We start from the raw sequence: 27,850 nt of genomic DNA, 5'->3' as shown, positions 1-27,850 counted from the left end.
TGGCATGAATAATAAGAAAAAATTAATAAAAAAATTTTAAAAAAGAAAGAAAAGAAATAGGCATGCTTTGAGTTTCACACATGGGGCTGAGACATTACAGTACTCTACGTTTCTCTCTGATTGCAGAAACCCAGAAATCACTTCACACACACACACACACACAATTTACAGTTTCCTACAGTTTTCTTTTCAATTTTTTCTGTCCGCTTTATTTATTCATTTCTTTTTTCCCCAGTAGCTAGTCACACTTTTTTATATCCACAGCACCTCATTCTGCAGCTGATTCCAAATGGATAGTTAAATCTTTCTCTCCGTAATCCATACATCTCTTCTTATATATGAAAAGTTTACAAGTGCTCATTCCTCAGACATTTCACTCTTAAATATTGTTTTCCCCCCCACTTCATTCTCTCACTTAGATATTGTCTTATGTACCACATGATTGTTGTATTCTCGAAACAGGGATGTGTTGATTAATTTCCTATAACAACATGGCTCTGACAGGAGCTCCGGCTGTAATAAATGATCGTTTTATATCAATGTGCTCATTCTAATATTTTACAGTTTCTATAGTAACAGCTCATTCACAGGGATTTGTACAGCAGACACTCCACATAATATTTAATTAATAATAATTAATTAAAGACTAATAATTAATGAATGAAGAAAACCTGTTGTTATTTAACAAATATATAAAAACCATATAATCATTGGTACAGAGTAGATTTTTGTTGAGATGGTTATCATTTTAGGGAAGGAGTCTCGGGTGTGACTGCTTTGTACGTTTTCAGCCATGTTTTATTCTCTTATGGACTTCAAGAGAGAAAAAAAAAGGCTGGTGAGGAAGTAACTGTTATATACCTGCTATAAAGTAAGTGATAACAGGAACTAACTTGGGTCGTGGCATTAACTGTTCCAGGTACCTATAAATGGTCAAAATGTTTGATGTGTGGTTCTTAAGTAAATTAAAAATTGCAATCGTTGGCAAATCACTGTGGAATAAGACGAATAAAAAACTCCACTCGTTTTATATATATATATATATATATATATATATATATATATATATATATATATATATATATATATAAAGGAATACTTCATTTATAACCCAGTGTTCCACTTCAAGTGAATTGTTTGGCCAAAAGAAAAAAGTGCAAAAAAAAAAAAGAACTATTTGGAATGTCTGAAGCAGCATATTGCGTTTGGTTACAGTTTATGATGAAGCCATTTTTAAAAATGTCTTCAAATGTTTTCACTGTCTCAGCAAGTGTGTGTGTGGCAAGGTAGTGGGCAACAGGACCACTCAATGCAAAGAGGGTAAACAAACCCAGAGTATGACAGAGCGCACACTTTAATTGTATGTGTGCATGATACTGTTCTCTCTCTCTCTCTCTCTCTCTCTCTCTCTCTCTCACACACACACACACACACACACACACACACAACCACATTACACAATATATTTCTATGATTTTTTTTTCTTCTCAAAGCAACTCACACCAACAAATATAAAATAAACACACTTTATTCAAGTTCTCCACTAAACCTGAAATCCTGATCTTTTCATTCTCCTCCTCTAGAGTGATTCAGTGACGCCCAGGCTGCTCTTTTTCTCCTCCTCCCCAGGTGAGACATCTGATCCGGACCCTTCGTTCTGGAACAACTCCTCCAGGAGCTCCTCTCCTGCTCCTCCAGCCTTCGAGGCCCACAACGCTGCTCCCTCTCTCAATCCCACTGAGCGAAGAAGCCCAGCGTAAGAGGAAAACGCTGCCCCTATTAACTTATGTAAATGGCTAAAGAGTTAAGGAAACATTTGAAAAGCAATTTGGAGGGGAAATTATGTGCGTATATATTTGGAGATAGCACGAAGGAAGAATGATTAGGCTGAAATGCTTTACTGAAACATGTACTTTGAAACTGAATTGAAGTGAAAAGCATGAGCGAATATGCTTAGGGATTGATTGCTTTTGCTGAAAACATTAATGACACAAAACCACTGAAGGGAGCAATTTAACGAACACCCCCCACTAGCCAAAATGCCAGTCAATTTTGCTGAAACACTGTGCATGTAAGTGTTCTTTGGCTTTTTACATACTGAGCTGCTGAACATAAAGCTTTTGAAATTACTTTATAATGCGCTCTTTGATAAGAAGCGATTCACGATGTTATTCTGAACTGAATAACCTAGTGTGTGAGAGAAAAGGCACTATGAAGTAAACAAACAATTACTTTTGCAAATTTTCACTTGCATACAATAGGCTGGATTGTAATGATGGATGGAAAAAAAAGAGGGTTCTGGATAAACATGCGGCGGCTTCTTGTGGGTTTCATAATTACAACCTGTAGCTGGAACTGTTACCACTATACTACATTCAGTACTTATCTTTAAATCAACAGTCTTTGTAAAAAAGAAGCACAAGCCCTCGGAAGGATATTAGTGGTGTCGTTGGCCTCCATTACGCCGTATTTCAGACAGGCTTCAATGAAGAGTGCCGCCCGGTCAAAATACCTCATACTGACAAGGCAAGATAAGGAAGAGAGACAGATATCGGTTAGCTTTCAAAGGTTTTTTAAAATAAAACTGACAACCTCATTAACTTATAGCATATTTGGGCTGTGTTAAACCGGACATTTTTGTCCAGAAAAAAAAAGAAAAATCCAGCAGCGGTGTATAATACATTGTGTACTCTCGGATGAGGAAACTGAGTTTCAGCACTAAAATGCACATCTTGTGCTTTAATATTTGCATTTACTTTCCATTAGAGATAATATTGGGGCCCAGGTTTTACCAAATAACCAAACAGGATTATTTTACTAGGGTACTGAGACCACAGTGGCTGGGCTACTAACTTCAAATCCCAGCACCTCCAATCTGCCACTGTTGGGTCCTTGAGCAAGACCTTTCAACCTCAACTGCTTAGTTGTATCCTGTCTTGACTGTAAAAATTTGCTTTGGATAAGAGCGTCAGGTAAATAAATGTAAAATGTAAACCTATTCTCCTTTATAAGCATGGCAAAAATGAGAGAACTGAATCCCCATCATTCTAAATACAGTCCTCTCATAACTTAATGTGAGGATAAGCAGGAGCAAGAGAGAGAGAGAGAGTGAGAGAGAGAGAGAAAAACAGTATTTTGGACTGAGAGTGCTTGTCAATACGCAAACACACTCAGCACGCTCACTCTGCTCTGCACTCTCCGATTGCTGCTGTTACTTGACATGGCATGACACTCTTGCAGGTTATTACAACACCCACTCTTATTTCCTGGACTTGTAAACAAACATGATCTGGTTGACTGGTTTTCTTAGTTTGATTGCACTTCATTCATCTCTTGTTCTTATTCTTGCAACTGTCTTGCACTTATTTCTAGTTAGCTTGTGGAAACTGAGGCCTCCAGTAGCTATTTGCTTGGATTGTTTTCTGAAAAGCATCTAAATGAACAAATGGAAATGTACTGCAGACCTGTGGAGCATCTCGCCCACTTTCTGGAAGCAGCCCAGTGAGAGAAGCACCAGGATCGCTTTGGACTTCTGATTGACCTGAGAAGAGCAGAGGTACTCAGCCCAGCGCTTCAGCACGTCCGAGGCTTCAGTCGGGTTCAGACGCACCTGGGAAGAAACAGTGAGAAGAATAAAGTTAATGTTTTGGAATGGCCAAGTCAAATTCCTGACCTTAATCCAATAGAAATGTTGTGGAAGGACCTGAAGCAAGCAGTTCATGTGAGGAAACCCACCAACATCCCAGAAATTAAGCTGTTCTGTACTGAGGAATGGGCTAAAATTCCTCCAAGCCGATGTGCAGGACTGATCAACAGTTACCGGAAAAGTTTAGTTGCAGTTATTGCTGCACAAGGGGGTCACACCAGATACTGAAAGCAAAGGTTCACATACTTTTGCCACTCACAGATATGAAATATTGGATCATTTTCCTCAATAAATAAATGACCAAGTATAATATTTTTGTCTCATTTGTTTACTTTGGTTCTCTTTGTCTACTCTGAGGAAAATCTGATGATGTTTTAGGTCATATTTATGCAGATATATAGAAAATTCAAGCACCACTGTACATATCCCAAGTTGTGAATTTAAATTACACAAATTAAAAACTTGTAATATGAGCTTGCTATGTATGAAACAAATAAGACCTTAAAAAAGAGCAATGTTAATTACTTAAGACTGTCTGCCAACTAGCTGTCTTAAATGTTCTAAGTTATATTCCTGTACATAAAATCATTCATCCAAATACAGACTCTATTTTGTGAAGAGCTGATATTTAGCTGTGGGGTTAGTTCTGACCTGTTGTGGCTCTTCACGGGAGCTCTTTGTCAGGTGGGCTGCGATTTGTAAAAGAATGTGAACCTAAAGTAGTGCTGTTAAAGACAGCACCACTTATCGGGAGCAGAGTCACAATTTACAGTGGGTTGCAAATTCACATATAAACAGAATAAATGCAGTCAATTTAAGCTCTCAAAACCGTTGAAACGTTTTTGGAAGTCTCAGTGTTAATGTGTTAAAATTGATGTAGATTTAAAGAGTGTGCTTTCAGAAGCATAAAACCTGAAGCATGCTGCACAAGCACAAAACCGAACTGATGATACTGCATGCACACAAGAGAGCATTAACTAGGAACACAAAAGGAAATGGATGGTTACTCAAGGGAGAAAATGGCACTTGTACAGTTCTGAGTCCAATGCTCATTGTAGGAGCTTTCAGTGGTGGACACAGGTCAGGATGGGTACTCTGACCGGTTTGCGGCTACGCAGCAAGTTGCGATGCACTGTGTGTTCTGACACCTTCCTATCATAGCCAACATGATCTTTTTCAGCTCTTCTGTGGGATCGGACCAGATGGGCTAGCCTTTGCTCCCCACACACTTCATTGAGTCTTGAGCACCCATGACCCTGTTACCAGTTCATCGGTTGTCCTTCTTTGGACCACTTTTGGTAGGTACTAACCACTGCATACCGGGAACACCCCACAAGACCTGCTGTTTTGGACATGCTCTGACTCCGTCGTCTAGCCATCAAAACTGGGTCTTTGTCAAAGTCACTCAGATCCTTACACTTGCCCATTTTTCCTGCTTCCAACACATCACGTTTAAGAACTGACTGTTCACTTACTGCCTAATATATCCCACCCCTTGACATGTGCCATTGTAATGAGATAATCATTGTTATTCACTTCACCTGTCAGTAGTTTTAATGTTATGGCTGATCGGTGTATATTACAGCTAATACAGCTATGTGGTGTCCATTGTAACACTGCTGCAATGTGTAGCAGTAGATATGTACACACCAGTTTATGTCAATCACCACTCCCACTTTGATATTTAAACGGCACTGAAGAGAGATGGGTTTTTTCCTCTGAAAATGAATCCAAATGTCAGAAACAGTCAGAAATTCACATTACAAAATATGCCTTAGAGCAAAAGATGCAGCACACATATGTGCTTCAAAGGCCTTTACTATGGTTACCAACTACATAGAGAAAACTGGCAAATAGATACAGACGAATCTCAGTGCTAAATGAGCTCAAAGCAGAATTGAAATTGTAGCCCACAACTCTCAATAGGACTAAATGCCTTGTATCTTTTGCCCTTGCTTTTTTCCCCTTACAAGAGAACATGTCCTCTGTAGGCTATTCAACAAAAATAAATAAATAAATAAACGCAAAGAAAGAATGACCTTATCTGAATTCCTTCTCTGCATCAAAACACTGGAACACACAGCAAACCTGACTAACTGCTAACATTTACAATTGATTCTTGACCTGATCCATCGTCCTTGACTGCTTTTTTATTGGCATGCTGGCTTGACAAAAGGTCTGCCAAAATAACTACCACAGGTGCAACACAGGTCTTTTTCTCCTTAACTCCTTAAGTTTGATGCCACACTCATGGACCTAAATCAGTGCTGAGGAGGTTGTAACATACAGACAGGTGACAAATTGGTGGCTCGAATTTTGCTGGCATGGTTTCAGTTCTTGTCACTTTGGCCCTTGCAGAGAAGAGTCACTGCAAAATCAACGTTATTCTGACTGATCAACTTTAGCCTAAGATGAAACATTTCTACTCCTAATGGGAGTGGTCTTTTCCAGGATGGCCCCTCCCCCATCCACAAGTCACTGAATGGTTTGATGGAGTATGACAGCGAATTAAATCACATGCTATGGCCTTCACGGTCACTAGAGCTCAACTAAACACCTTTGTTTTCTCACTTTGGAGCAATGTGTTAGACAGTGCTCTTCACCTCAACACATCAACAAAACACCAGTTGAGAGAAATGGTTGAAGAATTGCGGTCATCCTTCCAGTACAGTTCCTTGTACAGACTTGTAGAGTCTGTGCCAAGGCACACTGAAACTGTTCTGAGAGCTCATGGTGGCCTGAAAACAATTGATTTTTTTTTTCCTTTAATTTGTCACCCATCTGTATGCAGTATATGCTTTATTACACATCCCTAACAGGCATTTAGCTAAGGAATATAAATATTATTATTATGACAATGATTATTATGGTGATTATGATTATTATTACTTCTTACGTAATGCTTTTGATGGTGTTAAGTTGATAGGATGTAATAAACAGACACTGCAAATATACAGGGTGTCCAAAAAGTCAGAGACCAGTGAGACCAAAACTATCCATTTTCTATACCACTTATCCTAGACAGGGTCGCAGGTGCACCTGGACCCTATCCCAGGGAACTCAGGGCACGAACCCACAAACCTGGAGGTGAGAGGCAAACGTGCTAACCACTAAGCCACCATGCTCCCGAGAATAAACATACAACATAATTTATGCTCTACATGTTCAGCCTTATGCTTTACACATTTTTTCTGTAGATTCAGACCGACATATACTGTATGCTCAACATATTCAAACCGGTTCCTGACATTTCGGGCATCCTGTACACTTACTGACAACCTTATTAGGAACACCTGATATCTGCTCGTTCATGCAATTATCCATGCAGACAATCATGAGCCAGCAGTGCAGTTCATAAAATCATGCTGATACAGATCAAGAGATTCATTTAACGTTCATGTCAAACATCAGAATGGGGAAAAAGTGTGATCTCAGTGACATGGCATGGTTGTTGGTGCCAGATGGGCTGGTTTCAGTATTTCAGAAACTGCAGAAAACTCGGGATTTTCACATGAAACAGTGTGTGGAATGGTGCAAAAAACAAACAAACAAACAAACAAACAAAACAAAAACATCCAGTGAACTGCTGTTCTGTGGGAGAATAAGCCTTATTGATGAGAGAGGTCAGAGGACAGAAGGGAAGTCAGACTGGTTTGAGCTGACAGGAAGGCTATGGTAAATCAAATAACCACGCTTTACAACCGAGGTGAGCAGAAAAGCATCTCAGGATACGCAACATGTCACACGAGGCAGATGGGCTACAACAGCAGAAGACCACATCATGTTCCGTTCCTGTCAGCCAAGAACAGGCACCAGAGCCTGTATTGGGCACAGACCCACTGAAACTGGATGGCTAAATATTGGATAAACATCAGCTGGTCTTTTTCCAGTCTTTAACTGCCCAGTATTTGTGAGCCCCCAATAACCATGCCATGGTCAAAATCACAGAGATCACATTTTTTCCCCTAACCATTCTGTGTGAAGTGAACATTAACTGAAGCTCCTGATGTGTAGCTGCATGGATTTAGGCATTGTGTTGCTGCCACATGATTGAACATAAATAAGCAGGTGTACCAGTGTTCCTAATAAAGTGGTCAGTGAATCCTGGATCACAAAATCCACAAAATCATGGATAATGGGAATAGAGATCAATTTGGACATGGGTCCTCGATCTTCTCCAGTACAACATTTACCCTGCACTACACAATGCCTATGCACCTCTACTACAAGTTTCATTTGTTAGAAAGTATTTGTGATTTGTAATTTGTGCATGTTATCTTTGTGTTGGAAAAAACAATTAAGAACAAATGTTATGAACAGAAAAAAAATCCCAATAAAGGAGAACTATAGCAGCAAGAATTGCAGAGAGGAACTTTGCAACATCTTGGCAGCGTGATATGTACCAGCAGGTTATAGCCTGAGGCACATTTGATGTCAAAATTAACACAGCATTGGTATGCAATGTGTGTTTGCTGGCTGGAAGGCTGGCACAGAGTGTGTGTGTGTGTGTGTGTGTGTGTGTGTGTGTGTGTGTGTGTGTGTGTGTGTGTTTTAGGAGAACCAAATGCATTTTGACAAGCTATGTGTGTTCTATTTATACCATAGTATAAAATTATCAACAATCCCATTCAGCTTGACTCTTTTTGTACATTAGCCTTTTTTTTTTTTTTTTTTTTTTTTTTTTTTAGGTATAGCCCATAGAGAATACCTTTGCCAGCCAGGCGGCGCGGTTCCACTCGCCGTATGTCTGCAGATAACGACAGGCGTCTGCTGCCTTGTCAATCAAACACAGCAACTGCACACCCTCTGCACAGAGACAGAATGAGAGAGCGGGAAATAAAAATTGTATAAGAACATAATCAATTATCAACAACAGCTCTGTGAGTGCCTTGACAAAAAAAATATTTGTGTGTGTGTTTGTGTGCGTGAGAGAGCAGGGTTAAGGGGTGCTGTAATTATTTACTGGGTGATGTCAGGTCTTGAGTGATGCTAAACACACTCACTCACACACTCACACACACAGCCTATTTTCAGAGGGTGCAGTTGTCAGGGAATGCGCTTCATCTTTGGAATTTTTCGGAAAGGAGTGAGACTAAGTGCAATTTACAGACTTATACCTTGGATGCACAGCACACCCCATATCATTTCAGAACAGTTTTCGATTTTGCTGTTGCAGAGCAGGTGCTTTAGAGCAGAGAGAGATAATGAACTGAATATGTACGAAGATATACAACATTGTCATAAACTGTATGTGTCAGATTTTGGAGAGTCAAAGCCATAAAGATATTGTTTTTTCCCCCTTTTCTAAAAGAAAACATTCAACCTATGAACGATTTGTGTGCTAAAGAGCAACACTAATTGACTTTTATTCCGGTGGTCACACCCTCTTTCATGTAAATGGCTTCTGTACACTGTGACATTAGTCAAGTTGCTCTGGTTTTTCCATACTCGCATTGTGGGTCCCATTCAATCAAATGCATGTGCTTGTATTGTTTTTGACATCTGTTCTAGTCTAGTTTCTGTCCTCATCCTGTCATTGGTTTGTTGCCTGTTTGTGCTCACCTTTTCTGTGTTAATTCTTGATTAGTCTGGTGCGTCATTGCTTGTTGTGAAGTCTGATCATGCAAGGTAAGTGCTTGCCTTGTTTTGTGTGAATCAAAATACTGTCTTGTTCTATATTCCCCTGGTTAAGGTCCTAGCCTGTTTTCCTCTTTGTCGACTATACATTGTTGATTATACTCGCTATGCTCCAATAAAGCACATGCTGAGTTTACTATGTTGTGTCCCACTACATGGCTGCTACCCCAATAACTCCTATGTCCATACATGGTATAAGCTTATCTGCTGAATACTATGCCAAAGAATGGTATGTTTACATTCACAGCATTTTTATCATATTGTTATTATTTTGCACTACCTGTTATATCTGACACTTCTACACTTGAACTGTGTACTGGTCGGCGCTACACTGTCTCTTACTGTGCCTATTGTTTTAGTAGTTATTGTACTGTCTTGTGTTGTTTGTACATGTTTGCACATGCACTTTATGTAGAAATGTGTAGGTCTTATTTAGTTCTGTCTTGTTTCATTTAGTTCTGTGTTGTTTTATGTAGCACCATGGCCCCGGAGGAAAGTTATTTTGTTTCACTGTGTACTGTACCACCTGTATATGGTTGAAATGACAATAAAGCCACTTGACTTGACTTGATGTTATTAAAAAAAAGGGTTAAACTAAAAATATTTGATACAGCAATATATCACAAAGCTGCAGATCTATCTATCTGTTCATACTGGTTTCTTTCTTTTTATCCTTTCTTTCCTTTTTTCTGCTTAGTGCTCTAAATATTCATACCTGAATCTATGTGTGTGTATTAAAAAAAAAAAAAAAAAATATGAACCCTACTCAGAGGAAGACACCGCAGTACTAAATTCATTAAAACAAGTGTAGGTGCAAATCTAACACATTCTATTTCCTAAATAAAAAAAACAACAAATAAACAAACTAACACCATCCTAACTTACACCATCATGACCCTGACAAATACAATGCCTAGCAATGTTCATGTTAATGAAGGTGCTCTTTCTTTGTCCCATGAGCTTCATATATTGTTCGATGTCTCTGCCACCAGCAAGTCTAGTTCTAGTAGTACAAATGCAAAGATACATGAACAATCCCATGATGCCCCTTCCATTAGGAAAAATCATAATAATAGTACACCTACTATTCATATCTGTATTTGTAACTGTTTGAAAACATATTATCTATTCAGTCTGAATGATGCATTCGGACCCGGTTACATTATATATGTTGGAATGTCTTAGCTTTTAAATCCAGCTCAAATGGAGTAATTACAGGACTTAAAAGACAGCTGCAATGCTGTCTTTCTATCATAGCTTTACCTTGGGACTTTACAAATGTTGCCTATTAAAGCAACAGCCTCACGTATGGACATTCTATGCCTTAGGGTTTAAGCTTCCACGATAATATTATGCACACATCAGGATGTATCTGCTATTGGCACACTCTGCTTCAGAGTTAATTGAAGTAACCTTAATCCTCAAAGTCAATGAAAAACAGGCAGTGTACCTGCTAGCTTTCCGCTGGCGATCATATTGGTGGCTACTAGTTTAATGGTGCTCTGAGAAGGTCCAGAGGAGGGAATAGTTGTCACAAGGCATGCTTTAAGAGAATCGCAGTAGTAGCTCGGGTTTTCGGCACTCGTCTCCAGCAGCAGCTGCACCGCCCGGTCCGTCTGCCAAGTGAAATCAACGTTATTATTGTGTGTGTATGTGTGTGTGTGTGTGTGTGTGTTTTAGTAGGTCTTCCTTTAATAGATTAAGTGAGATGCACTCAGGTAGTGTAGTTTTAACCTGAGCAAATTTCATCAAAAAATTACTTGAAGTTAAAGTTATTTGGTTTATAGCAAAACGGATGTTCAGTTAGTTATGTTAGGGAATTCTTTTCTATAAAAGAAATACGGTAATACATTCTTAGTGTTTTCGCAGAAATTCATCTTGTTTGCTAAAACACATAACGTTATAGCAAAACATTGTGTGCTATAACACATTATTAATTTTAACAAACTAAAAATGCTCTCCCATGTTCACATTCCCAATAGTTGATTATACTGTCAAGGAAATTTATGGGAATACACATTTTGTGTGTAGCCTTTTGCAAAAGACTCTAATTACAAATATGTCCTCCCATCTTCCAACACCATGTTGCAGGGGATTGTAAATAAAGGGATTGTAAATGACACACATTTGTAAGATGTGTGTGTGTGGGAGGGATAATGAGGGAGGGAATGAGATAGGCAGATAAACAGATCTGTCAAATGAAAAGCTGTAAAGCACCTTGTTCTTTTCCTCACCTGCTCATATAGAAGGGTAAACTCGTATAAATGTCATATTAACTGTCAAAATCCATGAAGCAGCAGGATACAGAACTCGTCTGTTTGATTGATCAGTTATTTGTTTACTGGTCAGTTCTTTTCAAATATTATACAGTATCTCACAAAAGTCAGTACACCCTTCACATTTTTGTAAATATTTGATTATATCTTTTCATGTGACAACACTGAAGAAATTACACTTTGCTACAATGTAAAGTAGTGAGTGTACAGCTTGTGTAACAGTGTAAATTTGCTGTCTCCTCAAAATAACTCAACACACAGCCATTAATGTCTAAACCGCTGGCAACAAACGCGAGTACACCCCTAAGTGAAAATGTCCAAATTGGGCCCAATTAGCCATTTTCCCTCCCCGGTGTCATGTGACTTGTTAGTGAATGGCTGTGTGTTGAGTTATTTTGAGGGGACAGCAAATTTACACTGTTACACAAGCTGTACACTCACTACTTTACATTGAAGCAAAGTGACATTTCTTCAGTGTTGTCACATGAAAAGATATAATCAAATATTTACAAAAATGTGAGGGGTGTACTCACTTTTGTGAGATACTGTACCAAAGCTAAGCATCTAAGTAACTGAGAAGTTGTTTAAGTGGTACAAACAACTTAAGATAACAAGAGATGATAATGCAATACACATTTACATTATATGTGCATTTTATGTCCCCAAGGATACAAAAAAATGAGGTTAAATACAGTTAATTTGCTCATTTGCAAATGTGCTACTGTAGTAGTATGATGGTGCGATATAGTATGAAGTAACCTGTCCAAGGAGAAGCAGCTGGTCTGCACATTTTTTTGTGTGTTCATAGCTGGACCTCTTCACCTCCTGCAGATGAACCCTTTCTAACTGGAATCTCTGTAATGAGAGAAATACAGAGAGAAATAAACAGGCTGTTCCATTTATTTACAAGAGATTTGAGAACATATAGACTGGCCTATTTAGCACACAGGATGACCTAAAAAATAGTATCATGCTATTTCTGATTCTCAGCAATTTTATACATCATGCATACTATTTTTTCCCCATTTATTTCCTCTGTGCTTTAATAGAAATCTGATATTTTCAAGCCACTGGGTTCTAAACAGTGAAGGCCTGTAACAGTTAGGACTCAAGGTTAGGTAATGGATTTGTCTCTAATGTAGACACTGCATTCAATTGTCAAAATGTCAAATCTGTAGTGGATCAAGATTCATGACAGTAAATTGTAACATGTACACTCAGTGGCCACTTTAAAAGGAACACCTGTAATTCTGCTCATTAATGTTAACGTCCAACAAGACAATAAATAAAATCATGCAGCTACAGATCACAAGCTTCAGTTACATTGTTCACATTGAACATCAAAAATGTGATCTCAGTGAATTTGACCATGGCATAGTTGTTGATGTCAGAAGGGGGATTTTGACAGAGAACAGTCTCTAGTTTATATAGAACTGTGCTAAATACAAAAAAAATATTCAGTGAGCAGCAGTAACTCAGATAATCACTTACAACCACAGTGAGCAGAAAATCATTGCACAATATAGGCTACAACAGCAGATGATCACGTCGGGTTCCACTCCTGTCAGCCAAGAACAGGAATTTGAGACTACAGTGGACAAGTTCACTAGGTACTGTTATAGACTGGAAATACATTGCCTGATCTTTTTTCTGTCCAGTTTCTGTGAGCCTACTCCCACTGTATAACTGCATGAATGAGTAGGTGCACAGGTGTTCTTATTAAAGTTTCTGCTGAGTATATAGTCATTCAATTTTATTAACTTGATTATCCTAAAGGGTTACAAATGGATTTTTCACATATTTCAACTGAATGTGATGTGCAAGGTCAGCCTTTATAGAGCATTATAGTTGTTTAACCAGATTGCTCAAGGGTCTAAGAATGAGATATGAACATATAACCTCCAGCGCAGTGTTCACAGCTGAAAAACCTTTAAAAAGCACATCCTTTCAAAGCACATCTCAGAAACTTGAGATTCCATCCATCCACCCACTCTGGGAACACTGGGGTGGACACCCTGGAGGGGGTGCCAACCCACCGCAGGGCACAATCACAAACACACATTCACACACTACAGACATTTAGCTATGCCAATCAGCCTACAGCGCATGTCTTTGGACTGGGGGAGGAAACCTGGGAACTCGGGGCACAAGGCAGGGGACAGCCATGGACTGGGGGGTCAACTCATAATAGAACTGTGATTCCAATTCAGTGGTTTAATATGTCAAGTAATACAGTATGGTATAGCTAATTAGCTGCTAAAATCCAATTGCAAAAATAAGTAAAGAACCAGAAATCATCCAAAAGACAGCCTCATTTAATACTTGAGATGGCTTAAGCCTTGTTAAACAGGAAACACTGCTGTAATTTGTTTAACGTAATTGTCAGTCATTAGTATTGAAGTCCTGAGTGCTGATGCACATCTCTGGAGGTACATTTCTATTCTTGCGGATTGTGTTTCTGGCAGCCCACAGGAAAAAGTGATAAAAACCAAACAAGCTGCAGCCCACCCGATTAAGGAGTAATGAACAGAACGGAAAAGAAAGCAATAACGGACGAAATGAAAGTGTTCACGGAAGGACATGGTAAATTTTTAAAACTCCCGAAAGCAACCTATTAGCGTTGTTATAAATAGTGTGTGTAAGTACAGCAGTGGCTGGGTAATTAGTTTCTTAGTGCGGTTTCAACTGAAAAAAATAAAATCCCATAATTTATATGTCATCCTTCTTTTATAAAAAATCCATTTCAAAGTTGCTACCTTCATTTCTTCATTTTGCCTGTGAAATATTTGACTTGAATCCGGTCCCATGGCAAACAGTCCTGCTCATGGAGTAATCAAGACTACACTACATGGAAAAAGTGCAAAATAAAAGATGAAAAGATAAACCTGCCAGACTCAATGGCACATCAGGCCATTACTATAATGAATCTTTTGAGATATTGGCTAACAGGGAAAGTCTCATTTTCTTTCAGACACCATTTGGAAAGACTTGCTTGAAGGCACAAATGGAATTGTTATGATTAATTTCATGGATAACTACTCATATTCAGTCCATGAGCAAATGCATCACTTGCTAAAACTTTATCATCTATGGAGACTAATATTGGCACCCTTAGTAAATATGAGCAAAGAAAGCTGTGAAAATTTTTATTTATTGTTTAACCTTTAGATATTTTGTTAAAGAAAATTCACGGATCTCATGGATATCAAACAATTGCCAACGCAACACAGGTTTATTAAAAATATCTTCGTTAAATATGTGTGCAACAATTATTGGCACCCTTTTAGTCAATACTTTTTGCTACCTCCCTTTGCCAAGATAACAGCTCTGAGCCTTCTCTATAATGCCTGATGAGGTTGGAGAATACTGTACATGGCAAGGGATCTGAGACTGTTCCTCCATACAGAATCTCTCCAAATCCTTCAAATTTCGAGGTCCACGCCGGTGGAATGTCCTCTTCAGTTCACCCCACAGGTTTTCTATGGGTTTCAAGTCAGGGGACTAGGATGGCCATGACAGGACCTTAATTTTGTGGACAGTAAACCATTTTTGTGTTGATTTTGATGTACGTTTTGGATTACTTTCCTGCTGGAAGGTTTTACCAGAGCCCAGTTTAAGCTTTCTGGCAGAGGCAGTCAGGTTTTCATTTAATATCTGTTGATATTTGATAGAGCCATGATGCCATGTATCCTAACAAAATAGCCCCAAAACATTAAAGAGCCACCACCATATTTAACCACAGGCATGAGGTACTTTTCCACATGGCTACCTCTCTGTGTGCGCCAAACCACCTCTGGTGTTTATTGCCAAAAAGCTCTATTTTGGTTTTATCTGACCATATAACCCGATCCCATTTGAAGTTTCAGTAGTGTCTGAAGACGCTCGAGTTTGTTTTTGGATGAGAGTAGAGTCTTTTTTCTTTAAACACTAACAAACCACTTGAGGTGATGTAGGTGACTTTGGATTGTAGTTTTGGAGACTTTGAGACCCCAAGAAGTAAACTTCTGCAATTCTCCAGCTGTGAACCTTGTTAGATTTTTTGGCCACTAAAACCATCCTCTTCAAAGTGTGTTGAGACAATATAGACACACGTCCAGTTCCAGGTTGATTCATAACACTTCCAGTTGACTGGAACTTCTTAATTATTGCCCAGGTGGTAGAAATGGTCATTAACAATGTTATGAATGACTAAGGGAATTTGGCCTATGTGTTACCTCATATTTATACCCCTCTGAAACAGGAAGTCATGGTTGAACAATTCCCTGTTCCTAATCACCCAGGTGTACTAAAACAATTTTAAATATCAATGGGAATATACTTCAAAAATATTTTTCTCATATGGATTCATAAAGGTGCCAATAATTGTGGCACACATGTTTAACAAAGATTTTTTTTTTTTGGATAAACTTGTGTTTACAATTGTTTGATATCCATGGGAGCAGAGTAGTTGATTTTTTTTTTTTAAAGCAAAATATCAAAAGGTTCACAGCCTTCATATTTACCAAGGGTGCCAATATTAGTGGAGGAGACTGTAAAATTATTTCCCTCCTGATTTTTGTTCTGAATATACATGTACATTATACAAAACAAATAAGATCATGGCATATACTGATATTTAAGAACTATTAACTGTCTTACTGTTAAAATGCAATGTATTATTGATGAGGTATGTGTAAAGGCTTCCATACAACTCTGCTGATATAAGTAACAGTCACATCATATTTGCTAGAAATATTGGGCCTCTTTTATCAAGCTGGATACGAATGGATTTATAGGAGCATTTACACAAGAAATTTGGTGTTCATGAAAATCAGGTAATTTCTGAAAAACTTTTATATATCCCACTGAATGTGTATAAATGTATGCATAAGAAGACTAACGAATGTAAATCACAACTTGATTGACTATAATCAGTAGGGAATCTGTGAGAACATTTCGTGAAACCCACACGTTTATATTATTGGAAGTCTGGAGCCGTATGTACAGAAAATGGCCCGGTCTCTTTGCACATAGCTGTAAGCTATAAGCAAACGGCTGAGATGACAGGTCACGCTTATGACTGAAAGGTTGAAAGATCAATATGATTTTTTCAGAGGACGATAGCTGGCTGAGATGAAAATAGCAGTTTCTCTGTGTGAAGTGCTTGGTCTAAATGATCACCTGAGTATAATACAGATCTTATTTTCTCCTGTGTTTTCATGTCACTTTTTCAGGTGCTGTTATGTGGCTAAATATGTTTTATTGGCATAGAAGTGAGTCAAAATAACTTCCAATTTTGCCTTTTCTCGCATCGAGTTCTGAAATGTTTCGTTCAGTTTGGTTACGCAAACATGTACACACAACATTATTAAAAGACTGACAAGTTATTTTCTTTCCACTGAGAGAAAATAAAGACTAACGTGAAGAATATCTTTTAGGTGCCTGATGAGGCACCTAAAAGATATGAGGACAGAAGTCCATAGCTCATAGTCGAAACACTGGCCAATGGCTTACTAATTTTTGTTGAGGGTGAAAACATAAAGCACGGTGGCTTAGTGGTTAGCACGTTCGCCTCACACCTCCAGGGACGGGGGTTCGCGGAGTTTGCATGTTCTACCCCATGCTGTGTGGGTTTCCTCCGGGTACTCCGGTTTCATCCCCCAGTCCAAAGACATGCATGGTAGGCATGTCCAAAGTGTCCGTAGTGTATGAATGGGTGTGTGAATGTGTATATGTGTTTGTGTGCCCTGCGATGGATTGGAACCTTGTCCAGGGTGTACCCCGCCTTGTGTCCGATGCTCCCTGGGATAGGCTCCAGGTTTCCCCGTGATCCTGAAAAGGATTAAGCGGTATAGAAGATGGATGGAGGATAATGATTATATACTCATTATTCCACTTTAGTCTAGTTAGCCAGCTAACTAGCTCACAAAAAGTACTGTAGCCTAGTTAGATTTCTGGGCAACTGAAATCCCAGAGGTAGGCTAGCTCAGGAATTTATCATTACCTATCTGTCAATGATAGTAAAATTAATTCAAATTAATTCCTTAGCAATACTAAGTGAGTCTTGCCAATTTACTTAAGTTGTTCTAGATTATTTTTTTTTTCCACATAATGGATTCTTTTGACAATGTTGTTGATATATAATAGATTTGAGCATATTCACTCTTTGTCTACCTTCCAAGAGTTGCCCTATTCTACCTATTTAGGAAATTATGCATTAGCGCATTATCCCTGCCTTCACAGGCGCCTGGCCAGTCATCAAGAAGACACATATTAGAGTTCACGAAGTAGCAGAGCACATATGGATGTTATGGTGACATCCACACAAATGGCTTCCAGAAGTGTTTTCTATAATAATAATAATAATAATAATAATAATACCACCACCACCACCACCAACAGCTAATGTTTTGCCAATTGTCCAGACAGGACGGCAGTTTTCTAGGCCATTACATCAGACCTGGATCAATGATGCAGGCATCAGAAGGGCAAGTCGATCAATAAAGGGATGCCTGTGTTTAATAATTAAGGGGGGAAATTAATCAGTTGGAAGTGCAATTGTTTGCCAGTTAAGCAGTTATACTGTAAATGCAATGCTACAGTGGCATGGACAAAGTATAGAACAAAACAAAACAAAAAAATGGACCATTTTAAAGTATTCAAGAAGTTTTGTTTCTTTCCATAGATGAATGAGTAGGACCCGAGACACTAGAAGAATTATTAATTCATTGCCTACAAGCTGTATGATGTAACTCAGTGAAGAATACCGCTTTCTTCCACTTGCCCCTGTGGAATATTAATGGTGTCCCAATGGGTTAACACTGTTACTTGGGAACAAAGAAGGAGCTAAGATAAGGCACTCTTAGAGTCCAAAGAAAGCGCTGATGGAGGAAACTACTTCAGCCAATCTTTTAATTTGCTCAAGTTTATTCTTCCTGTGTATATTTATATATAACATGCATCGGATTAAGTGAACTACAGCCATCCTCCTATATTTTCTGCACTGTGTGTGTGCTGTGTTGTACAGTACCTGAAAGAAGGAGCTTTCACACAGAATATCGTGGCAGATGTCCAGATGGCACTGAGTGGTACTCTGGGAGCACTCTGGCTGTGTCTGCCCATCAGGAGTGGGCACACTCAGCTGCCGTGCCTGGGAAAAAGACTTGATGTAATGCGCCGCCACATTCCAAAACTGCAGGTCTGACTCATCACCAAACAGCCTGAGACAGAACAGGGTTGAGTTTGTCAAAGGACGAGCGTCGCATTGTATCTGATGTTTTTTACCAAAGAAAAAAACAGTTGAGGCCAGAAGTTTACATAGGCTAAAGTAATTCAAGCTCAGTTTTTCACATTGCCATACGTTTCCTGTGTTAAGGCAATTAGGGCGTCTCCTTTATTTCCAGAAGAGGTCATTTCATAGTAAAGGCGTTTAAAGAGACAGATTTATTTAAGTTTTTTTATTTACTATGTTTGATATGTTTTTCAGTGTGTCAGAACTTTATTTACACCTTGCTAGTATTTAGTGGCACTGCAATTTTTTTGCTTAACTTGAATCAAACACTTGGGGTAGCCATCCACAAGCTTCCCACAATACTTTGAAGGAATTTCGGCTCGTTCCTCTGGGCAGATCTGTTATTACTCCATCAGGTTTTTAGGCTAGCTCGGACATGCTTTTTCAGTGTAGTCCACAATTTTTCTACAGGATTCAGGTCAGTGCTTTGTTATGGCCACTCCAATTATTTCACTTTATTGGCCTTAAGCCATTTTGTTACAGCTTATGATCATTGTCCTGTTGGAAGACCTAGTTCAATCAAGTTTAAACGTTTAACTGATGTCTTGAGGTGTTTACCTCATGGTGGCTTTAATTTTCTGAAGTGCAAAAGTCCATCCCCCCCCCCCCCTTTTTTTTTTTTTTACCCCACAACATGATACTGCCGCTCCCATGATTCACAGTTGGGCTTGTCTTCTTCGGATTAAAAGCCTCATCCTTTTCCCTCCATATGTAGTGCTGATCATTATGGCCAAACAGTTACATTTTTGTTTTTTTTGTTTCATCTGACCAGAGAACACTCCTCCATGAAGCTGGTGAACACTTGCAGACTTCGGTCTGTCTTTATTATGCCGGGTTTATAATAGGGGCTTCATCCTTGCATGACAGCCTTTCAGGTCGTGGTGATGTAGGATAGTGGATGTACATATATGGTACCTGAAATTTTAAAGTCCTTCAACAGTTCCTTTGTTGTTGTCTTGGGGTTCAATTGAACCTTTCAGACCAAAGTTCTTTATCCTGGGGAGTTAATTTGTGCCTCTTTCTGGAATAATGCAGTGTATGTGTGGTCCAAAGATTTTTATATTTGCATACCCTTGTTTGTACAGATGCTTGTGTTACCTTTGGTTGTTTGGAAATTGCTCCTAAGGAGGAACTGGACTTTTGCAGGTCCAGCATTTAAGTCTTAGCTGAGTTGCTTGGATTTTCCCATGGTATCAAGCACAAAAAAGTAGGCCCTTTACAGCCAAGGGTATGCTCCTATTAACTCAGAATTATAACTTTGAACTCACTGGTCAGTCAATTTGGTTATATAAAATTCTGACCCACTGATATAGCAATTCTGATATAGTGAATTAAAGCTGAAATAAATCTGTTTCGAATCAACTGTTTTATAATGACCTCTAATGTGAACAAAAAGTAGATTAACTGATTTGCCAAATAAATGTATGAAATGTGTGGAAAAACAGCGATTGAATATCCTTAGCCTAGGTGAACTGTACAATGCATTAAATGCTAAGAAACACATCTTTTTTACAGATAAAATGCACACTGCAAGATGTAAGCTTAACCAGGTTTAATGATGATTACTGTTAAATTTCCAGCATATCTCCACTTACCAACTACAGAGAAGGCTTTTATAATGATTTACATGACTTACAGGAATATTTTAAAGTTGTTTTTAATTTTCTAAAGCTTTGATGTTTTGGAAATCCATGTTGGCTTAAAACATGCACCCAAATACTGCATCATGCAATACATTAAGTGAGAATTTTTAACAAGAAAGTCTGGTAATAAAATAAAAACAAAACACCCAAGGGAGATTATTATCAGCTTCTATTTAAAGATTATTACACAAGTTAGGCTTTAGGAGACCCAATATGAAATCATACAACCCTACATGTGTATCTAAAGCTTGCATTTATCTAAGACAATCAGTAGGGTCAGCTGAAAAGACACAGGGTCTCCTTGGTATTGTTATTCACCATTCCATTCACACATCTGCTAACATGATACCCAACTACCTACTAAATTAAAACTACCGAAGCTGTGACTCTTGCCTTGAGATACATACAGTGCCCTCCACTAATATTGGCATCCTTGTTAAATATGAACAAAGAAGGCTGCGAAAATTGTCTTTATTGTTTATCCTTTTGATCTTTTGTTAAAAAAATTCACAAAAATAGTCTGCTCTCATGGATATCAAACAATTGCAAACACCACAGGTTTACAAAAATACCTTTGTTAAATATAGGTGTGCAAGAATTATTGGCACCCTACTTCCCTTTGCCAAGACAACAGCTCTGAGTCTCCTATAATGCATGATGAGGTTGGAGAATACAAATTTCGAGGTCCACGCTGGTGGACTCTCCTCTTCAGTTCACCCCACAGGTTTTCTATGGGTTTCAAGTCAGGGGACTGGGATGGCCATCTTGATTTTGTGGTCAGTAAACCATTTTGTGTTGATTTTGATGTATGTTTTGGATCATTGTCCTGCTGAAAGATCCAACCACGGCCCATTTGAAGCTTTCTGGCAGAGGCTGTCAGGTTTTCATTTAATATCATCTGTTGATATTTGATTCATTATGAGTCCATTAAGCCATGTATCCTAACAAAATGTCCAGGTCCTCTGGCAGAAAAACAGCCCCAAAACATTAGAGCCACCACCATATTTAACCATGGGCATGAGGTACTTTTCCATATGGCTACCTCTCTGTGTGCGCCAAAACCACCTCTTGTTTTTGGTTTTATCTGACCATAGAACCCGATCCCATTTGAAGTTCCAGTAGTGTCTGGCAAACTGAAGATGCTCGAGTTTGTTTTTGGATGAGAGTAGAGTCTTTTTTCTTGAAACCCTTCGAAACAACTTCTGGTGATGGAGGTGACTTCGGATTGTAGTTTTGGAGACTTTCTGACCCCAAGATGCAACTAACCTCTGCAATTCTCCAGCTGTGATCCTTGGAGATTTTTTGGCCACTCGAACCATTCTCTTCATAGTGCTTTGAGAAAATATAGACACACGTCCAACTCCAGGTTGATTCATACCATTTCCAGTTGACTGGAACGTCTTAATTATAGCCCTGGTGGTGGAAATGGGCATTTTCAATGCTTCTGCTATTTTCTTATAGACACTTCCCATTTTGTGAAGCTCAACAACCTTTTGCCACACATCACAGCTATATTCCTTGGTCTTACCCACTGTTATGAATGACCAAGGGAATTTGGTCTATGTGTTACCTCATATTTATACCCCTGTGAAACCGGAAGTCTTGGTTGAACAATTTCCTGTTCCTATTCATCCAGGTGTACTAAATTTTTAAAAAATATATAAATGGGAATATACTACAAATATATTTTTCTCATATGAATTCATAGGGGTGTCAATAATTGTTGCATACCTATATTTAACAAAGACTTTTTTTTTGGATAAAAAAACTGTGTTTGAAATTGTTTGATATCTATGAGAGCAGAGTATTTTTGTGATTTTTTTTAACAAAAGATCAAACGCTTAAACAATAAAGACAATTTTTCACAGCATTCTTTGCTCATATTTAACAAGTGTGCCAATATTAGTGGAGGGCACTGTATGTCTTCCCTTACACCCTGATAAATATTTTATATATATATATATATATATATATATATATATATATATATATATATATATATATATATATATATATATATATAAACAAGAGCTGTAATTGAGAAACTGGCGTGCAAATATGTTTCTGAAAAAGCAGTTGCTATGATACTCTGAATGCTGTCCTTGGCATAAAAACAATTTTACATGGCAGTATATGGACCATTCATGATTATTACAGGATTTAGGATTCTTAATACACTGGCAGTCAAAAAAGAATTGATCAGATAAGTAAAAAAAAAAAAAAGAAGTAATTAGCAACTGCTTGATACCTCTGTTCACTTAAAGAAGGAAACCCACAATAATTGAGAACACAATATATTTGTTAGATGAGTATGTGTGGCTGTCAGGTGGTTAATATGGTGTGGTTGCCAGGATCTTAGTATAGCTTGTATAAGAAGGATACACATCTTCATGATAATTACTCAAGATAGAGTCTGAAAGTACAGCTGTATTAATATTAATAAATGAGCAGTGTTAATATTGATTTGTGACTTGGTGCTGAGCAGAAGAAGTGTTAAAATGGCTTGAATGCCTGGTTGCAGTCAGAAGAGTGTTAATGGTGTCCTGAGGAAATAAAGTGAGAGCGTGTTAACGAAGCGCGAAAAGATTCAAGGTGAATGAGAATGACTAGAGCATTTGGGCAGAAAGAGAAATCTGATTTAAAATGGCTCCTCAGCTTAAAGCAGAGATGAGACTCGAGTATTGAGTGTATATCTCAACATCTACCACCCAAAGAGTAAAGAGGCTGGGGTGTTAAGTAAGAAACCAAAGCATGGATGAGTGTATGTGAAGAGAAGAGAAGGCTGGAAGAAGAGGTTAAGGAGACAAGCAGTGGATGGTAGCCTGAACAGTGATGTTAATATTGACTTACTGGCTGACTCCCTAGTACCAACTTCCCACTAGAAGTGTGTACAGGACTGGAAATCTGAGCAATCCCATGTTCTCCTGGGGACATAATTTTAATCAATACTGCTAAAACCACAGCTATTTTTGTTTGCGATATTTTCTACCAAACTTAGTTGGTTCTTTTTCTCAAAATGTGTACAAATTAGTCATTTAAACCAATGTGACGGACAGACAGTAATCCAAGCTCAGGACTGAACCTGGGACCCTGGAGCTATGGGGCAGCAATGCTACCTGCTGTGCCATTGTGCCTCCCTAAAGCAGTAACTGAAGTAGTAAATGCACCACATGAACACCCATCCATCCATTTTCTGTACCGCTTATCCTAAACAGGGTTGCAGGGAGCCTGTAGCCTATCCCAAGGGACTCGGGGCACATGGAGCGGGACGCTACGGATATTTTAGAGATGCCAATCAACCTACAATGCATGTCTTTGGAGTGGGGGAGGAAACTGGGGTACCTGGAGGAAGTCCCCGAAGCATGGGGAGAACGTGAAAACACTGTGCACGCATGGCGGAGGCAGGGCACATGATCACCCAGTGTGCTCCCACTTTAATGAATGAGGGCGTTCTTGGTCCTCACCTAAAAATCTTTTTTTGTTGGGCCAGCAGAATGCACCCAAGTCCCAGTCCCAATGCACACCTCTACTGCCCACCTTCATTTGATGCTTAGTAACTGGATTTTCCAACAATACAAAGCAAGGTTCCATATAGCACATCAACTGAAAGGGGTGGTTTGAGAAGCTACATCCAATCTCTATGGATAGTCTGTGGACAGCAGTACAAAAATGCATGGGGAAAAATTCCTTTAGGCCTTGTTTATTTATTTATTTATATATATTTTTTGAAGTAAAGGCTATAGGAGGAGCCGCAATATACTCATAAACCACTCATACCCAGTGCAGTTTTTTCCTTGCTGTGATTGCTATGTTTGGATACATTTGGTTACCAAAAAAAGGTATCTGAGCAATACTTGAGCAGGAAAAAAATTAAATTTGGCTATTACATTTGCCTATTTTTCAAATATGGACATGGAATTACAGATCCACACACTCACCGGGACACTAGGAGGCAGCGTTGAAGCAGATTCAGCTCTGGGTCCTGGAGTACACTTTTGACATCACTGCCAATGTAAGATACAGCAAATCTAAGTACACTTAGAAACAGTAATTAAAAACACACACATACTGTACACACACCTGACTGTTACTCAGCCTGCCCAAAAAGGAGAAAGCACACAGACATTTTTTCAACTGTCCTCTCTTCCTCTGAAGTCTACAGTATATTACTTTACTTTCCTACTTCAATACAGAAGTCAGCATAAAGGGCGAGGGAAAAAGGGATGATTTAAAATTGCCTGGGTTTATAGACCTGCTATAGGAAAGAAAAACAACCAAGGCTTAAAGCTCTGATTCCTTAATAGTGAGGAAATGCAGTGCCTTTTTCCTTCCATGGCTGATTATAAAGCATTACTCACTTGGACAAGGAGTTCAGCTGTTCTTGCACCAAGCCTTTGATTTCGTCCTTCTCTTGGTAGTCCCTGAAATATACAGAAAAAAATATTCAGAAGTTCACAGACACTATGAGACCTTAGATATTTCAAACGCCAAAGTAAAAGGTTCTATGTTGACCAAAACATTCCGTTTTTTTTAGACCAGTGTTCCTCAAAGTGGGTTCCATGAAGCTATGCAGGCGATCCGTGATTTTATTTTGTTACAGTGATGAAATCACAACCCAATAACATCCATGTTATTAAATTTATTACGGAGTTCTTATACTTATTTTCATTTTACATTTACAGCATTTTGCAGATGCTCTTCTCCAGAGCCATCCAGAGCCGGGAACCAATGGACCAAAATTGGCTGTGCTGTCTGGTTGCTGACAGAGAGATGTACTGTAAGTGGAAGAAGGTAGATACCGCTTTCGTCCGATGGCTTTATACAGTCATGTGATGCAGCATGAACAGCAGTTTGAAAAGGTGCAGATGGCTGGCTTCATGTGTCTCTGAGGAAGCAGCATCCCTGGTTATTATTTGTCGTATGATAGGGGAAAGCTGGCCGGTGGGTGGGAATTACCAGGTGAGCTCCAAATTAAACTTGATATCCTCATGCAAGTACAAAAAGGTCATGGTCAAAGAACACCATTAAGATAAAACTATGTTAAAGAGGACTTAGCATTGACTTGTTTAATTCAAACCGTAACTAGGCCTGTGTGTGTCAATTTCATGAATAAATAGCTCTATTGTGCCAATAAATAGCCAAAATATCATTGTACACATTTAAGTAATGAACCTAATATTTGAATATGAATTACCTTGATAAATCTGTGTTGAGGAGGTCAGTAAAAGATTATATTATACCAGTAACAAGTTTACTCAGATGTCAATAACCTGAAAAATAGTGCTTACAACTGTCCACCTGAATGGTCCTTTATAAAACTCATAGTTAGGGCTCTGACGGTGGCCATGACAACCGCACCACTGTGGTGGTCACATCACATGCCATGTTAATGTTTCCGCTTGAGTGGGCACTATGACAAGTACAAAGTACAACGTTTTGTATACAAATGCAATATTAACAGTTGCAATATTAATTTGTATTTATAGCCTACCATATGTTAATACACAAATTACGTAATTATAATCAAATGCCTTAAATGGTGTTGTCTGTTAGTTTGCCGTGGGTTTGTTTGAGCATAGCAAAATCCAGTTAGGCGAATTCTATGATTTCACTTCGGGTTCTGCCGCTGTGATGGATCATGTTGGGAAACCAAATGTTTCCCAACATTTGGGGGGGGGGGGGGCAGGGGGGAGTGTTAAATGGGCAAATACAAGCCTACAAATATCAGGAGCCATCTCCAGGCATGCCACCCAGCACGTGTTTTTAAAATTTTATTTAATATTTAGATTATTTGCATATTATTTATATTACCATCCTACTGGTGTTTCTTTCAAAGTTTTTATAGGCTTGTGGTATACGACACTTGTAAAAGAAATAAAGCATTCATCAGAGAAATGCTGCGACTGTGTTTCACTTTATCCACTGTGTTTCACTCCTTCTCCCATTTATTTAAAAAAAAAAAATAAAGCCTCATTTAATTTTTTTTATATTTAGTGTTTTATTTAAGCCTATACAATTATATATAGTAAATTATTATTATATTATATTGTGATATAAATTTCACTCCCCCACCACCCCCCTCCCCCACCAGTATTAAAAAAAAAAGGAAAAAAAGCTGCCACCATCACAGCCCTACTCATACTGTAACAAACAGCCATGTTCTTGCCACAGTGCTTACATATCTTAATCTGACAGTGTAAAAAAGCATCCTTAGCATTACCATGCTTTTCTGAATCTGAAAGCTGAATAGAAAGGTCTTCTCTGCTTTAATAAGGAGCAACTTATGAACAAGTTATAGGTATCTTTTATTTCATATTTCTCCTAAACAGGAAAAAAAAAGTTCTGGGAACTGCCAAGGGCGGTTTTGACTTCTTACTTTGTACACTTCAGAGAATTAATGTCACATAAAGTACTTGAGGTAAACAAAAAGAGTAAAGTCGATAAAGTCTACGCAAGATTGAATAGGTGGTGTCGGTGCAATTTAATCACATTTAACACGCACACTTGAGTGATGTCCATGGTGAAGGTGCCAGACCAGGGCTGCAGCAGGAGGAAGGCCTTCAGGGTGAGAGCAGCACGCGGAAGCAGCAGGTACGGACACCACACCGGATCTGTATAGGTGTACATGAGAGAGGAGAGATGTTGAGAGATCACATTACCATACATCAAGAGCCATAAAACTGCTCAATTTTCACTCAAAATTTGTATTAGCAGTTAGAGTGGTTTGTGGAGCGGTCTAATGGCCTGGATGCTGTCATTTGGTTTAGCAGAATATATAAAGCATTTATGCACCTCAATTAGCCTTCAGATATATTTAATGGGTTTTTGTGCCATGTGTTTCTTGATGTAGTGGGTTGCTAGAGAAGAGTGTGTGAGCACTCTTTTCTGTGTTGTTGATGATGTGATGGAGCAGGAACATCAAAAACCATTTGAGGGTCGATACCCAATTACAAACTGAACTCATTACACTTACAGTTGTGTGAAAAAATAAGTACACCCCAAGGAAATGGTTATCTATTTATTAATTTATTTATTTTGACATATTTGGACAAGCAAACATGCGATCATCTTTGAAATAGTGCCTATTAATAAACTTGGTATACTTGAACAAAACCACAAAGAAAATTAGCTTTTTCAATTATTTATTTAACAGAAATATCCATAGATGTGATTTTTGACCACTCTTCCATGCAATATTCTTTCAGTTGCAAGATGTTTGATGGTTTTCTTGCATGTACTACCCGTTTCAAATCCCAAAACAACATTTCAATGCGATTCAAATACAGGCTTTGACTAAGCCATTCCATAATCCTACATTTCTTCTTTTTGATCCATTCTTTGGTGGATTTGCTAGTGTGCTTAGGATAATTATCGTGGC

At 38.5% G+C, this 27,850-nt stretch overlaps 1 protein-coding gene across 1 annotated transcript in view; it reads right to left on the bottom strand.

The window, feature by feature from the left end:
• Positions 1-1,112: 1,112 nt before the first annotated feature.
• wdr11 (WD repeat domain 11) overlaps positions 1,113-27,850 on the bottom strand; it is a 132,182-nt gene continuing 105,444 nt past the window's right edge. Inside the window, exons 20-29 of the mRNA XM_053620578.1 lie at positions 26,975-27,083; positions 24,831-24,893; positions 24,411-24,476; positions 18,569-18,758; positions 12,319-12,414; positions 10,734-10,899; positions 8,355-8,452; positions 3,465-3,610; positions 2,439-2,518; positions 1,113-1,788 (exon numbers count right to left, since the gene is read on the bottom strand). Of these exons, the coding sequence (XP_053476553.1) occupies positions 1,580-1,788; positions 2,439-2,518; positions 3,465-3,610; positions 8,355-8,452; positions 10,734-10,899; positions 12,319-12,414; positions 18,569-18,758; positions 24,411-24,476; positions 24,831-24,893; positions 26,975-27,083 (1,223 nt within the window). The 3' untranslated portion in view covers positions 1,113-1,579. The remainder of the gene's footprint in view (positions 1,789-2,438; positions 2,519-3,464; positions 3,611-8,354; positions 8,453-10,733; positions 10,900-12,318; positions 12,415-18,568; positions 18,759-24,410; positions 24,477-24,830; positions 24,894-26,974; positions 27,084-27,850) is intronic.

Source organism: Ictalurus furcatus, chromosome 3 (assembly GCF_023375685.1).
Source record: "Ictalurus furcatus strain D&B chromosome 3, Billie_1.0, whole genome shotgun sequence".
Taxonomy (NCBI): Eukaryota; Metazoa; Chordata; class Actinopteri; order Siluriformes; family Ictaluridae; genus Ictalurus; species Ictalurus furcatus.
The sequence above is the reverse complement of the archived record's forward strand: the minus strand, read 5'-3'. Positions and strand labels throughout refer to the sequence as shown.